Genomic DNA, 15,909 nt, shown 5'->3' with positions numbered 1-15,909 from the left:
TATCATCGTGCACAAAAGCCAGCTCCAAACAGATGGAAGACTGAAGACCGAAACCGCTAGAAGAAAACTTGACCAGCGCCCACCATGATATTGGTGTAGGAAAGGATTTCTTGAAGAGGACTCATTTGCTCAATAATTAAGGCCAGCAATTGACAAGTCAAGCTCATGAAATCAAAAAACTTCTGCACAGCGAAGGAAATAAAAGCATTTATATTCGAGTGGGGAAGAAAACCAGTGGTGGGAACACGGTAATCATATGCAAAGATGACCTTTAAAATAATGAAGACGGAGGCATTATGATCTGGGGAGGTAGCAAGGTCCCATCAGAGCTCTTTAATCAGCACACATAAGCTCACGTATTAGTTTCAGTCTACGGTACTGGTCCCAGGAGAGGATGTTCTGTGTCTAGGAGAGACAAAGCGGTTAACTTGAGTGAAGTCCAGTGAATGTGTGCAAGCTCTAAAGAGGAGGGCTGGGGTTGCTTTCAGCTATCCAGCCTGCAAAAGACGTGAATGAATAAATTGGGGTAGAAGCCTAGCTAGGAAGCAGGAATGGTTTGGGTTGTAGTTTGAAAGGCAGCTGAGTGATGAGCTTTGGGTACCAGCCATGTAGTTGACTGTCCCTGACAGTCAAAGAGAAAGGCTCACGGTGAGCAGGCGTTCTCGAGAGGCTTCTGCAATTTACAGTTCAAGTCGTGGGACACCGGGAAGGCCCTCTACAGCCTTCGATGTCCCGGTTCACTGAAAGGCGGGGATTGTCGTCTTGAATGCTGACTTCATTGGCCTTCCCCACTGACACTGTTCATCGATTGGCTAAGAAGATTTACAATCCCGTAGCTAAAGCCGACAACTTCCACGCCGCACCTCCTTCAGAGGCCTGTTGCTTAGCAACTGGTTTCCTTAGTCGAGCTGAGCTGACCCAGCTTTCTTTCACCTGTGAGGTAAAAGAGAATTTGCCAGCGCTGCTTCAGGCTTGCCCTTTCCTTTCCGTCTTCACGTGCCGATACGCGGTCTTTCAAGTGGTTCCCCGAGTTTATCTTGGGGGGGGGGGGTGGCGGCTGGCAGTGAGACACCTCAGATAAGAAGGACTCCAGTCCTCCTTCTAGAAGTCCCCACTTGGAAGGGTCAGAGGAGGGAAAGAAAGTCATTGTTAAATCGTAATCTTAGCGGTCATTTAACTGAAGAGCTAGTAACCGTTAACCAGGGGTCAGAGGATGACCTGAGACCCCTGTCATGAGCTCTGCCCCAGAGTAAACGGGATAGTTCAGGGGCAGGTGGCCGCCTCAGCATGTACTCCAGAGCTCACATCTTGCTGGAAAGAGAGTTCAAGGAGTTACGGAACAAGAGAAATGAGGTAAGTACAGGGCGTGGAGGGTTCTGCTTCATCCCGCGAGGCTGTTTAAGAAGCAGGTTAGTCCGTACTTACTCTATAAGCCATGATTTAGCTCACCAACTTTCCCACTACACTATTCCAGAATTATAACTACTGTTTCAAAGTCATGAGGGGTAACAACTGTAAGTACATTGTGAGGGGTGCTTTCTCTAAGTCGAAACCCTGGGCATCAGAGTGTCAAGGAGTGACTGACAGATTCGGTCATACTCATTAATATTGTAAACTAAGTAGCCTTTCTTTTTCCTACCCGCAAGCTAGCACTCAGAAAGATTCAGTGTAGATTTGTACCCCAGGATCCACTCCATCACTTTCTGAGCATTTGTTTAGCGATCTGTGTTCCGCTACATACTCCCTAGGACTTTTTTCTTTCACCAACACAAGGCATAGGTGTCTTTGCCTCCTAATATTAATGCAGCAGAAAAAAAAAATACCCTTTGCCCCAGTGCCCCCGGTGAAGTTATTGGCGTTCATTTGTGCCATGGGCTTATTTATGGAAAATGAAAAATGAATGAGAGGGAGAAATGGGAAAAGCCTTGTAAAAACAGAAACAACGCCATCCTTAGAAGAGTGTGTGCCGTGGTCCCAACAATAGCTCTGTTGGTGACGGTTCAGAATACACGTTCCATTTCACGCCCACTATAAACACAATTTTAAAAAACCCTCTGGAGATGCTTCGGGTCAACTATATAAACATTACAGATGCATGGACCTCCTGTCGAATAACACTTCTGTTCAGTCCAAACGTTGTTCTCCGGCATAAAAGAATCGAGTGCTGGGTTATAGCAGTGCAGATAATGCAGAAAGACAAATACAGCGTTTGCTTTGAGAGTCACCTCATGTACTTATTCACTACGCTGGCTCAGAAAGAATTTGCCGAACATAAAAGTATACTCAGCATAGCTGTCACGGTTTTCTGTGAAGCACATTCTTGAATCTCCATAGGAACAATACTTAAATGTAGGAAAAGTTTGTTTTTATATACAAGAGTAACGTGGGAATTTTTATTTTATTTTCCTAAATCAATTTTATAAAATTTAATGTAGAAAACTCACACACCAAAATTAACCAAACCAAAAGTACATACATTCCAATGAACTTCCACACAATTAAAACGGTCATTCAGAAAAGAGGCTGTGGAGCTTCACACTGGGTTTTACACTTTCACTATTGAACGTAGTTTAAATGCATTTATCTATTACCAAAAGCAAACAAAAAAAATGGCAGAGTTAGAACTAGACAAACAATTAGCTTTTGTTGCATGTTGTTTTTGCTCCTTTTGCTTTTTGGGAGACCATCACCCAGCTCCCAAATAAATCATACCAGGTTTTATTATTACTTATAAATGTCCGGCCTTAGCTTGACTTGTTTCTTGCCGGCTTTTCTTACCATAAATTAACCTGTCCACCCTTTCCTCTGGGCTCTTGTCTTTCTTCCTCCTGTGTACCTTACTCTCCTTCTTACTCCGTGACTGGCTGGGTGATGGCCCCTGACGTCCTCCTCCCTTGTTCTCTCGTGCCTCCTCTCCTCTTTTCTGCTTCCCTTTATTCTCTCTGCTTGCCAGTCCTGCCTGTCCTCGTTTCTGCCTCACTATTGACCACTCAGCTCTTTATTAGGACCATCATGTGTTTTAGACAGGCAAAGAATCACAGCTTCACGGAGTTAAACAAGTATGGCGTAAACAAAAGTCACACACCTTAAGAGAATATTTCCCAAGAAGCTTTATGTTCTCTCTTACACATAAAACTCCAACTCGTAAATACAATGGACTTGAGTTTAGACTTTTTAGTGAAAATGACCCTACATCCTACCTTCCATATGGCATCCATCATCTTCAGGAACTTTCAGGAAACACATGCTTTCCAGTCCCCAACCATTTCCTCCTTTTCCCATTGGGATCTTAAATGGCCACGCCCTCCACATATGCAGTCCTTATTTCCCAGTCCCACTAGTGATTTCTACTCTTGGCAATTGGTTTTTAATTTACTATTATTTCAAGTGTTTCCTGGCATCTACTTTAAGACAAGCAATACCTCCTCCCCACATCAACAAATAAACTCTAAGAAAAAAGTCAAAATGTTGAAATTTATTGAACTCCAGAATCTGATTTTCAAAGATACAAAGACTATTTTAGTCTGTTTTCTTTCTTTCTTTCTTTCTTTCTTTCTTTCTTTCTTTCTTTATTTTTTAATGACAGGGCATCATTGCTTTTCCTACAAGAGAAGACATGATGAGCTGGGAAGCTCAGATTGAAGGGTTTCAGAATTCCATCTGGGAAGGTTCGTGTTTCCAAATTCAATGTCTCCAGAGGGGGTGGGTGAGTGGGGGGGACTGAGGACAACTCCATGGCCTCACTCTTAGTCCCTCATGTTACTGTATTGTTTTTCTTTTACAAAAAAATGTATTTATTATTTTTATGTAATAGAATTTGTGATTTGTCTGCATGTATGTCTGTGTGAATGTGTTGGATCCCCTGAAACTGGAGTTACAGGCTTTTGTAGCTGCCATGAGAGTGCTGAGAATTGAACCTGGGTCCTCTGGAAGCGCAGCCAGTGCTCTTAGCCACTGAGCCATCTCTCCAGTCCCATGTTACTGCATTTTTAAGAAGCGAACACAATAAAGTATATTTGTCAAGAATATTTGCCAATAGTCTCCGTGAGATCAGAGAATACCTATCAAAATTCCTGTTGACTTCAGCATTCCACAGTTATTTCTTGGTTTTCCCTTTGTAATTTTCCCCTAAATTTCCAGAAGTCAAATCCTCAAGGAAACTGGTCCACTATAAACTTTAGTAATTCTGAGTTATTTCAGTTATTTATTTAGGAGAGATTCTTTGGGCAAAATGGGTAAGACAAACATATAAAGCAACAACGACAGTAAAATATACTATATACTATACACTGCATATATGTACGTGTGTATATATATATGTTTGTATGTATGTAGTATATAAATATCCTATCCGCTGCTAGGGATCTTGGAGAGAATGCCAAGAAGGGGAGGTGGATTAGCAATTCCATGCACAGGAGTCAGGAAGGCTTTCTAAGGAAGCAACATTTGAGTTGACACATGAGTACAAGCCAAACTCTAAAGGAGAAGGACATTCATGTTGCAGGCAGGAAAGGTTGCTGCAGTTTCTGGGAAGGAGGAGATCAGCCAATGAGAGGAGGCAGTGTGCCAGGGATGGAGGGAGGGAGTGTTCAATCAGGCTAGAGCTAACCGTAACACGTCAATGGCATCATTATTTCTGTATTACAGGATTTCTTTTCCACTTGACAATAGATTTTACACCAGAGTACAACCTTGTTCCTCCAGCTGTGAAATTTCTAACAATTCCTTTCCATCCAAATGGTAAGAACGAAGTGAGACTCTTAATATTGTATTATTATGACTTTGTCTATGCGATTCTTTTTAGTGGGGGATAGGGTTTAATAGCCATGGTCCCCTTTAGCAACTTACAGTTAAAGTAAGAATACTCATTGGAGAAACTTTAAAAGGCAGAAAAATTGGCAATGTCTTTGAATCCGAGTAGTAAGTAAAACAACATTTTTGATATTTCACCATATCTCCTCATTTTCCTGTGTACAGTTTTCTGCATAGTTGAGTTGTCACATAGAGTTTTGGATTTGGCTTTAGTTTAGATAGTGTGTCGTTTTCCTGCATTTTAAAACTTCTTCTTTTTAATTATGTGTGTGTGTGAAGGGGTGGTGGTTGTGCGCATAAGTGTGGTACCAGTGGAGGAGAGAAGAGGGTTTCGGGCCCCCTGGAGATGGCAGCTATGAGCCATCCAGCGTGAGTGCTGAGAACCAAACTCAGCAAGTCTCTCGAGCCATCTCCCCAGCCCCTTTCCTGCATTTTCATACATCTGTCAAAGATCATTTTAAATGGCTGGATAGTCCACATGTTCATGCATCATTTATTATTTTAGTTGAATTTTATAAAAACAATACTCCAGACAACTTAATCTTTGGGATAGAAATATGTTAGATTGTTCTGCTGAGTTCTCCATAAAGGGATTGCCTGAAGCTTTGCATTTTCTTTAGTTGGGGGTCTAAGATAGAAGACAGTGTGGGTAACTAACTGTTTGTGGGCTTGTACAGGGGCCTTTCCGTGATACTAATGTAAACATATAAATGTTTACAAACCTCTATAGCTATGCACATCATAAACAAGCTAAAAAAAATAACAGAACTGTATTCTGAAGACTCAGGGACCATTCATGGTACAGGACAGAATATCTATACCGCATAAAGAACCCTTGTGAACTAGCAGAAAGCTGTGTGAAACCCATGAACAAACACTGGATAGACAGAACACAACAAAACAATCTCGTTGTGAAGAAAATAGATAAAAATTAAAACACAACATATCGTGATTCATCACCTCTACTTACAGATCATTAAAAGACATTAAAGTTCAATTCTAGTGGGCTTGGGCAGACATTATTCCCCTGCCATAAGGGTGACCTTTTAGGGAAGAGACTTGACACTTTCTAATCACATATAAAATCCACATATCCTACAGGCCAAATTCCCAGGTTTATAGACTATCCTGTTAGATATAGTAGCACAAAAGTATGCTCCATTGAAAGATGATCATTCACAGTAGATTTAACCATGGCCTTGCGGCAGCCTCTCCCATGCATTTCAAATCATCTCTGAATTATTTAACAATGAAAACGCCATGTGCATGGCTGTGCTTCTGTATTGTTTCATAAATAATAACAAGGAAAATGTCCACACAAGTTAAATATGAATGCTAATTTTTCTGACTATTTCTGATACTCATTTGAATCCATGGATTCAAAACCAATGCATACAGGGATCCCACTATAATGACAATACCCGTTGACATAGGAATCCTTTTTTTTTTTTTTTAACCACAGGAAGTTTTTAAGTAAAACTCTAAGACTACATCTTTCCTCTATATAGAAAAGGAAGACTATGAAAGCTGGATTTTCTTGGTCACTGCAGTGTCCCTAGAATCATCATTGCTTGGCACATAGTAGGTGCTTACATATCTTTTTAATAAGCATATCTCAAGGGCCAGTAAAGCGATCCAGCACGGAGGGGACTTGCTGAGCAACCTGACAAGCCCCAGAACCCACATGGTGGAAGGAAAAGGCCAACTCCCACAGGTTGTCCTCTGACCTCTAGACATATACTGAAGTTCATGTGCATGTGCACACACACACGCACACACGCATGCACACACATGCACATGCACACATGCACACACACGCATGCACACACATACACACACAAATAAATGAATGCAAGTAAATTTTAATAAATAAAAGCAGCTAGAAATAGGTTGCAATTTATTTTAAGTGAAAAGAACACCTTGAAAATAAAATATCAAAGTCTCCTCTCACATAATAAACACATGAGCACTTAGAGGTAAACAGATGGAAGTCTGTAGATCCATGTGGCATAAGAGTAGAATTGATAGGCGGGGAATGTTCCGGTTTTGCCTTACATTTTCTTGTTTACCCTTTTTCTCCATAGTCCACTATTATCTTTGTAACTAAAATCCAGTTTTGAAACTGGGCAAATGGCTTGTGCAAGCATAAGGACCTGACTTCAAATCCCGAGCAGGCATAGAGAAACCCAGCCATGACCACCCACACCTATAACGCCAGCCCTGCGGAGGGAGGGGCTGTGAGCAAGGGGATTGCTGGGGCTTGCTGACCACAAACCTACACCAGTTTCAATGAGAGACCCTCTCTCAAAGAAGCAAGACGAAGACTAATAGAGCAGAGTACCTGACCTCCTCCTCTGACTTCTAGGTATTACAGGCATGCACACCCACACGCACATGTACATGTCAATCACACACATACACACTTACACATGAGCCTCAAAAATAAATACTGTATTTGAAATGTATAATATCAAATTACTGCACCAGGAGCCTCTAATCAGCTAAAGCTGGTGGACGTGGGAGAGCCGTGCAGTGATTATCATTATATGAAACAGGAAGAAAGGAAGAAGAGTTGGTCAATTATTCATAAACTATGATGCTTTATAAGTTTTGAATACTAAAACTAATATGCTGTTTTAATACAGTAGACCCACATACCGGTCGGCCCAGTATACATTTTTTGGACAACCAGAACAGCTGGAACACAAATTACACAATACTCAGCATCTTACATGCTATACAGGTAAGAATACAGTTACTGTAATGCACGCTCTCTCTCTCTTCTTCTCTGAGATGGGGCCTCACTATGTAGCCCCAGGTTGACCTCAAATGCATGATTCTCCTGCCTCCATCTCCTGGGGACTAGAATTACGAGCATATACCACCATGCCTAACTTAATGCTTTAACACATTGAATTCTCCCACTTCATTATCACACAAGGGTTAACGTGTACACAGCATATTTAAATGCTTAAAGGATCTGAGCGAGCTGGCTAGTGGCAATCAAAACTTCTTCATTGGGAACTGAGGAGTGGATCTTTAGCTGCAGACCTATTTTGAAATTGATAGTTAAAGCCCTTTGCATTTTATAAAAGAAGAAAGGAACCATTGAGATGGTGTGAATTATAGACATACATCCGGGCTTTATTTCAGCTTCTATCAGTGAACATGTCTCTAGAGTTGTTCCTAGAGAGGTGAGTCACTGGCTACACCTTAGAATATTCAGCTTTCAGCTGCTCTCTCTCTCTCTCTCTCTCTCTCTCTCTCTCTCTCTCTCTCTCTCTCTCTCTCCTAAATGTTCATACCAAACCTGTTGAATAATGAAACCAAAGATACTCTCTCCTCAGGTCAATGGTTCTCAAATGCCACATTCACTGCTGGGCTCATGTTCTTAAACATATATCCATTTGTGTCCTTTTTCGTTTTCTTTTTCTCTTTCTTTCTTTCTTTTTCTTTTTTAAATTGTCATGAGTGTCAGGTACCCTGGAACTATAATTACAGACAGTTTGGGGCTGCCATGTGGGTGCTGGGAATTGAACTCGGGTCCTCTGGAACAGTAGTCAGGGCTCTTAACCACTGAGCCATCTCTCCAGCCCCATGTCCTCCTTTTTCATCTAATGCTAAAATTAATTATTACAGTAACATTGCTTTGACTGTTTAGAGAAGCTGAACAATATCCCCCCAGGAATCTGTTTGTCACCAAGAATATTGGTGATAAATTATTAAAGTTTGACCATCTGGAATACCTGGAGGATAATTTTTAAGATAATTCGTTTTTTTTTCCACCAGAATTATAATATAATTTCTATTTTCTATTCCTGAAAATAAAAGTTAGTATTGTGGTGAATCATCTTAGCAGACCGAGTAAAGTGTTGACCTGTAACAAGATTCAGTTCATTCATTCTGTAAACATGTACTGAACATCTGCCCGTGTGAGCGTGTCTTCTATTCATTCATTCATTCTATTAACATGTACTGAACATCTGCCCGTGTGAACGTGTCTTCTGATAGAGACATGGAGCTGGAGAGATGGCACAATGTTTAAGAGCACTTGCCGCTCTTGCAGAGGACCCAGGTTAGGTTCCCACCACCCACATGGTGACTCATAGCTGTCTGAATCTCCAGTTCCAAGAGATCCAGCACCCTCTTCTGGCCTCTGCAGACCCCTAGGTACACATGTGGTGCACAGACATACACATAATATATAATGTATACAAGTTCAGATACATATCTAGGAAAACTGTAACTCCAATGCTATATATGTTTCCTTCCCACCCTTACTTCTAAGTTTCTGTTAGAATCATCCATTGCCTCCTACGTTCTCCTCTGCCCCAGAGCAGAGGACCTGCTTTTTGCACTTAGGTTCACACTCAGCTATGGGATCCTGCTTCTGTTTGTATCCCCATGCTTTTCTGCACTCACATTGCTTGATGTACTTCTGATGCGAAAGAACTCACAGAGATGGAAACAGCAAAGCTTGAACCTCGAGTAACGCTTGGCCAGCTCTCCAACAGATGGCCACCCACCTCCCTCCCTGCTCTCCAGACTGCCCATCAACCAAGGGGCTCGTCATACCCCAGACAGGTCAGGCACCTCCCCTTCTCATATGCCTTTTCTGATTCCTTTTCCTAGGGCAGAATTTATGGCATTGGTCTGGAGGGCACTGGCTTTGCCAGGTACCCGACTATATTTAGATTTCTGTCCGAAACTATGGCACTTCAATGCACGTACTGTTTCCCAAACTGTTTTCCATTGGACCAGCCTGTAGCCTGATTGAAATGTGCCAAGGAGCTGAATTCTCACTTACTCTTTAGTAATTTCATTTAAACCACTACCCTTTACCAATGTTTACTAGTAACGGACAATACAGACACAAATCATAATTATTACTTACTTTCTTTAGAATTAAAAAACCATATTTCTAATTACCATGTTGTTGCTTTTCATAGAGATGGTACTTTAAATGTTGTTTAAAATATTTTAAAAAATAGTAGCCATCCCACCAAAATAAATGCAATCTTAAATAATTAGAAAATTCCACATAAAACTAAAAGACAAATATCAACACTCATCCATAAAACAAATTTCAAGACCATCAGCTGTAATCAAATGGATATTATAAAACCTATCTCTCTATTGTTACAGGCCCTTGCTGAAGATCCAGAATTCTCTGTTTATCCCTGGAGTCTCTTGTTTTTGAAATTCTGTCACCATGAGTCTAATTTAAAAGACTGAGCCTTTGTTCTCTTTGGCTCCTTTAGCAGTGTGTCTGACTTACACACATGCTAATCTACTAATAACATATAGTAGTAGTATATACAAATATGCCAATTTTTAAAAGTCGTTAAATACTTGCAACAGCCGTGTACATGTCATGTGAGTAAGTCTCTCACACACAGCAGTTAAGGAGAAGATATGCAGTAAAATTTGCCAGATGCGCCTTGCTGAGTAAGATTCTCTCCAGCCAGAGACCAAAGCTTTGCTCTCAACAATGAGTTTCTTCTGCTTCCCACCCACTTTGAAAGGTAGGGTGGGATCCTCTCTGAATCCTTATTTGGGCAATTATTATGATCTTGGAAACGCAGGCTGAATGTGTTTCCCAGAGAGAAAACTCCAGTAAAAGCAGAGAATTCTTGTTGCTTTTGAAATATCAGATGTCAAAATGATTACTTTCATTTGAGAAAGTCTGCTATAATTTCAGTATTTTTGTTTTTGATTTTGCTTATGGTTTTCTGCATGCATTTATTATTCACTGCATGCATCCCTGCAGCATGCACGTGAGGGTCAAAGGACAACTTGCTGGAGAAGTTTCTCTCCTTCCATCATGTGGGTCCTAGGGCTCAAACTCAGGTAGAGAAGTTTAGCCGCAAGCACCTTCACCCACGAACCCTTGCTTGCCCTATTTTTCTGTTTGTTTTAAGGTAGGGTCTCACTATGACGTCCTGATTGGCCTCAAATTCATCATCTCTTGCTTCCAGCTCTCCAGGTGTGTGCCACCACATAGGACCTTTCCATGATTTTCATTGATTTATTTATTATTTTACATTTGTCTCTTTATGTGGGGGTGACAGGCTTTGAAACACATGTGGAGGTCAGGACAGCTTATAGGAGTCCACAGAGAAGTGCTCGTTCCTTGTGGCTTGCTCAGCTTGCTGCAACCCAGAACCACCTGCCTGGAGGTGGCATGGCCTACGGTAGGCTGGGTCCTCCTACATCAATCGTTAATGCAGAAAATGCGCCACAGGCTTGTTGACTGGTCAAGCAAATGGAGACAATGCTTCAATTAAGGTTCACTCTTCCCAGATGGCCCCAGTTTGTGTCAAGTTGAAAAACAAAAACAAACCAGCACAAATAGTAAGGCATGCAGTAATTCTGCTAACCGTATTTTATTAGCCTGCATATTATAACATGCAATGTTCAAAATATTGAATTCATAAACAAATATTTTTAGTTTAGGGTGAAACAATTTTTTGAAGTGACTAATAAGCAAATCATGGTTTAGCACAACAATTTTGGTAAGCACTGGTCATCTGTTTTGGCCCAAGTATATGGATTCTGTGATATGCAGAATTTTAAAAAGATTCCCTCAAAACACCAACCTACATACTATTGTGAATGGAATACATAAAGAATTCTGGTTATCAGTTAACTCACCTTAAGACAAAGTTAGTCTGTACTTTGCAAGGTGCTCGTGGTCTCTTAACGTCAGGAGGCAGAAGAGGGAGGACAGCTGAAGAAGGGTGTGACCAAAGGAGAGGCCAGATTCTAAGCATGGTTCTCTTGCACCATGGCTGGCTCTGAGGCACTAAACATCAAAGGCAAGGACAGAAGAGATGTCTGTAGGAGCAGAAGGTGTCTCCCAGCTAACAGTCTGAACAATAATGAGACCCTCAATCCTACAGCTGAAAGGAACTGAATTCAGCCAACCTCATGCTTGTAAGAATATGGAAAGTGCTCCATCCAGATTCTTCTGACAAGAGCCTAGCCTGTTGACATTGGGCCTCTGGCCTTGTTAAAGCTGGAAACGAGTCCTACATTCTGGGTTTTCCACCTAAAACTGCAGATTATAAGACTGTTCCTTTTAAGATGCTAATTTGTGGTAGTCAAGAAATCACAGAAAGCTACTATAAGTACTAAATTAATCATTTAAAGACCAAAAGGGATAGCGACGTGTGTGCAACCTTTGTACCTGTGTGTTTCGACATGATCTAATGTAGTCTCCTATTAGTATGTAATGGGAGACTTTTTTATTGTTTTCCAATGTTTATCTTACTTTACGTAAAAATCCAATTTAAACTTATATGATAGAATGGATGTTATAGAGGATAAAAGCTTTTGCTTTGACCCCAGTGTTTGATGAATACACACAATAAAACCAAGATAAAGTGAGTTTCCTGGGCACGTCCGGTATCTTCTGTCATCTCTACAAACCTGTCTCCTAGAATGTCTAGACACCAGCAGTCCCCGGGGAAGGAAGATGTGAGGTAACAAGCCACGAGCCTCATGGTAAAATCTAGAATGATAGAAATGGATTCAGTTAAGCTATAAGAGCTAGTTAATAATAAGCCTCAGCTAATAGGCCAAACTGTTTGTAATTAATATTAAGCCTCTGCGTGGTTATTCAGGAACTGGCAGGCAGGAGAGAAACATCCAGTTACACTCACTAAATGCTTGTTGGGTTTACATGCATTGACTTGTCTTGTTATTCCAAGAAAAGTTTGTTTTGAACTTGTTTGTTGTATGTGCTTTCTTTTAGAGGCTACTTTCTAATCCTGTCCTAGAAAACCCAGTGAATTTGGAAGCAGCAAAGCTGTTGGTTAAAGATGAGTCTATGTACAGAGTAGTAGTTCAGAAACTTTTCAAGCCAGCACCACCAGGTAAGAACTACTTGCCTGGTTTTCCTTGGCAGTTAGCATCTACACATGAACTATTTAAAGCAAATAAGTGATTGGATAAATCGCTGACATGTAAGGAATAGCCTAATATTTTCTGTATCTATTTTCAGTAAGGAAATGGCATTGCATTTTTTTTCCTATAGCTATTTGTCAGACCAACCGGTGTGAACCTTTTACATTTTTAAATTTTTTGTCTTTTATTAGCGTGTGGTTTGGATGGGTGGGTAGACACAGCGTGTGTGTGGAGAAGAGAAGAAGATTTGAAGGAATTAGTTCTCTCCTCCCACCACGGATCCCCATCATTAAACTCATGTCATCAAGCCTGTGTATCAAGGGATTTTATTTATTTTTTACCATCTTGTCAGCACAGTGTACTTCTTTTTAAAATATCAATAAAGATTTCAATCTCAATGTATTTACATATTATAGTCATGTAAACGATAGAGATGGGCACTATCAATTAAATATCCACTCATTATCATATGGCATCTGACTTTTATTCTCACATCTGTAATGAATGTTTCCCAGACCCCAGATGTTGCTGACCTTTGCCTTTTTGCCTCTTGTTAAAGAAAATATTCAACATTTTCTTCCTGGGCATTTTCTTCCCAGATATTCTTTGCAATGGTCCTGTGGGAACGACACTGGAAACACTCCAGTCTCCTGCTTAGTTCTTGATATCCTTGGGTTCCTGCCAGCATCCTCCACTCTGTGCTGGCTCCTTCCACCTCCATTTATCCCGTATTGTCTCTCCAGTCAGCGGAGCCCAGAGGGTTTTCCCACAGGCAAGCAATGCGACGAGTTCCTTCTTACCTGCCCTGGCCCTCCTAGAAGCGTTCAGCAACCTTGCACACTAGTATGCTTGCCTCTCCAGCCTGCAGACTTCCATCACTTTGCATATTTCCTTCTCCTGTTTTTATCGACCCCACCCCCGCTTTCCTTCTAAGACTCCACACTTTGCAGTTCATTCAGAAAGGCTTGTGAAAGCTTGTACTATGGTGATCAAGTTCAATTCTTCCTCCTCCACAGGCTTTTGGATCTGATACAAATTAAGCAGTCTTAATCAGAAGTCCTCGCCAATACCTCCAGGCATATGCTTGTTTTTTTTTTTTTTTCAGAATTCTTCCAGCTTTTGCTGGCCCCTTTGAAGTTGATGGATGCATAGAGGAATAGCACTGCTTCATACTGACATCTCTTCCGCACCTAGCAGTATCCGTACCATCCACAGAAACATTCTCTAGAATAGTACTGACTCTCAGGAAATATCTGGAAGATGAATGAAGAGTATATATCATTTAACCTTTCACAGAAACCTACTATACCCTCATTACAAAAAATATTTTGTGTGGTGAAGTTGTGCCCATATGCTGGTGAATAGCATTTTTTTTAACTTGGTTTAAAAATTTTTCTACAGTGAATTACTTTATGCATGGATTTTGATTTTGTCCTGCTGTGGGACAAACCAGAAATCAAAGCTAAATATGGTGGCACACACCTGCCATTCCTGTACTCGGGAAGCAGAGATGATGAATTCAGGCTAGACTTAGCTATGCAGCAGGATCTTGACTCAAATAAAAGCAAGCACTGTTTACTTTCCCTGTTTCTGTGACTTAAAAAAATTTTTTTATTGAAAATGCAACTTAAGGAAGAAAAGTCTTATTTTGGTTTATAGATACCAGTCCTAGTCCATTGTGGTGGGGAAGTCACAGGGAGAGAAGCATAAAGCAGTTGGTCACATTGTACATAGAGTCAAGAGGCAGAGAGCAATGCATGCCGGTACTCAGCCAGCTTTCTCCTATTGATGCAGTCTAGAACCCAACCCCAGAAAGTAGTGCCACCCACGGTAGGCGGTTTCACCCATCTCAATCAAACTGGTCAAGAGACTCGCACACAGGCATGCCCAGAGGTCCATCTCCTAGGTGATCTCAAGACAATAGAAATTAACCGTTGCAGCTCTAGCCCTTGTCAATGTGACAGCCAGTTACATCACTTTCAGCCAATACCTTCTACCTCCTGTCCCTAAACTCTCATGTTCATCCCATGATGAAAAATAGAAACCAACTTCAAATGTCCCTATAATCACTAACAGTTCCACCAATGAAAGCATCCAAACTTTGCTCCTCATTCCAGACTCGAGGCGAATCACTTAGTTGTTAACTACTATAGAATACAAACAAGTTTAATACTTCTAATATACAGTGGCACAGAATAACCATTCATATTCCAAAAAGGAAGAATAGGGTCAAAGCAATGAATGATAAGATCAAAGCAAGACTCAAATCTGGAAAAGCTCCCTAACTGGCATCTAGAGCTCATGGTTAGATCATCTGGGCTTCAAAAGGTTCATATTTCCATACTTCTCCAGGGCTGTAGCAGATAGCATATATAGAATTTCTCATACCAGCTCCAGTCTATGCCTCTAGCTTGCCTTGGTACACATTCCACGGTCGTAACATCCCCAACATCCTGACATCTCTCTTGTAATTTAGGCTCTACATTTAGTGCCCACTTTAGGGCCTCCTTGCAGGGACTCCAACCCTGCCACACTGCCTTGCCTTTTACACTGCCTGGAACTAGGGGGCAGGACTTCACGTCTCTCTCATTCTCTCCCTCATGCTTGTAAAACTTGTGTCACACGGGTGATGCTGGCAAGTTCCTACGACCCTGGGGAAACACTTCTCTAATCAGTAGCTTTCGAGGAGCAGAGAGCCCCTGTGGTTTCTCCCTTCAGATGAATTCAGTTTTTCACAAGGTGCAGTCTCCGTTAGGTGAGGTTTTACCCTGAGGACACCTTGCCCACAGTCCCCATGAAAGCCAAGCTCCTCTGATTGGTGCTCATCTCTGAAACAATTACAGCTGTTTTTCCTCAGCGCCAGCCTAAATGCTCTCCTGTCTTGAAGTTTTCCCCATCCAACAAATTAGTCCATCAACTGTAAATTCAACTTCACTTAAGTTCTCAAAGCACAGGCTCTTGGTCAAAATATCACAGGAATGGCCCAACCCACTTCCTGATGGAGGGCTTGTTCCCTGACTGGGCCTGCACTGCCCATGTGTCTCTGGCCATTCTTGTCTCTTAGGTTCCCACCAGAATAGCTCGTGTAAGCTCTGCTTGCAGCATTTAAGACTTTCCTGGCCCAACCTCCAAAGTCTTCCACATCCTTCCGTCAAGCCAGTTCTAAAGGCCTAAGAACAATGTGCTGAG

General features: G+C 41.4%; 1 protein-coding gene across 1 annotated transcript in view; it reads left to right on the top strand.

Moving 5' to 3' along the window:
• The first annotated feature begins 971 nt into the window (after positions 1–971).
• Ube2u (ubiquitin conjugating enzyme E2 U) overlaps positions 972–15,909 on the top strand; it is a 70,263-nt gene continuing 55,325 nt past the window's right edge. Inside the window, exons 1-5 of the mRNA XM_050136445.1 lie at positions 972–1,353; positions 3,587–3,668; positions 4,648–4,740; positions 7,458–7,555; positions 12,569–12,689. Coding sequence (XP_049992402.1) covers positions 1,288–1,353; positions 3,587–3,668; positions 4,648–4,740; positions 7,458–7,555; positions 12,569–12,689 — 460 coding nt within the window. The 5' untranslated portion in view covers positions 972–1,287. The remainder of the gene's footprint in view (positions 1,354–3,586; positions 3,669–4,647; positions 4,741–7,457; positions 7,556–12,568; positions 12,690–15,909) is intronic.

Source organism: Alexandromys fortis, unplaced genomic scaffold (assembly GCF_014885135.2).
Source record: "Alexandromys fortis isolate MF-2015 unplaced genomic scaffold, M_Fortis_MF-2015_v1.1 scaffold_13, whole genome shotgun sequence".
In the NCBI taxonomy this organism is placed as follows: domain Eukaryota; kingdom Metazoa; phylum Chordata; class Mammalia; order Rodentia; family Cricetidae; genus Alexandromys; species Alexandromys fortis.
This window is presented reverse-complemented; position numbering and strand designations above follow the sequence as displayed.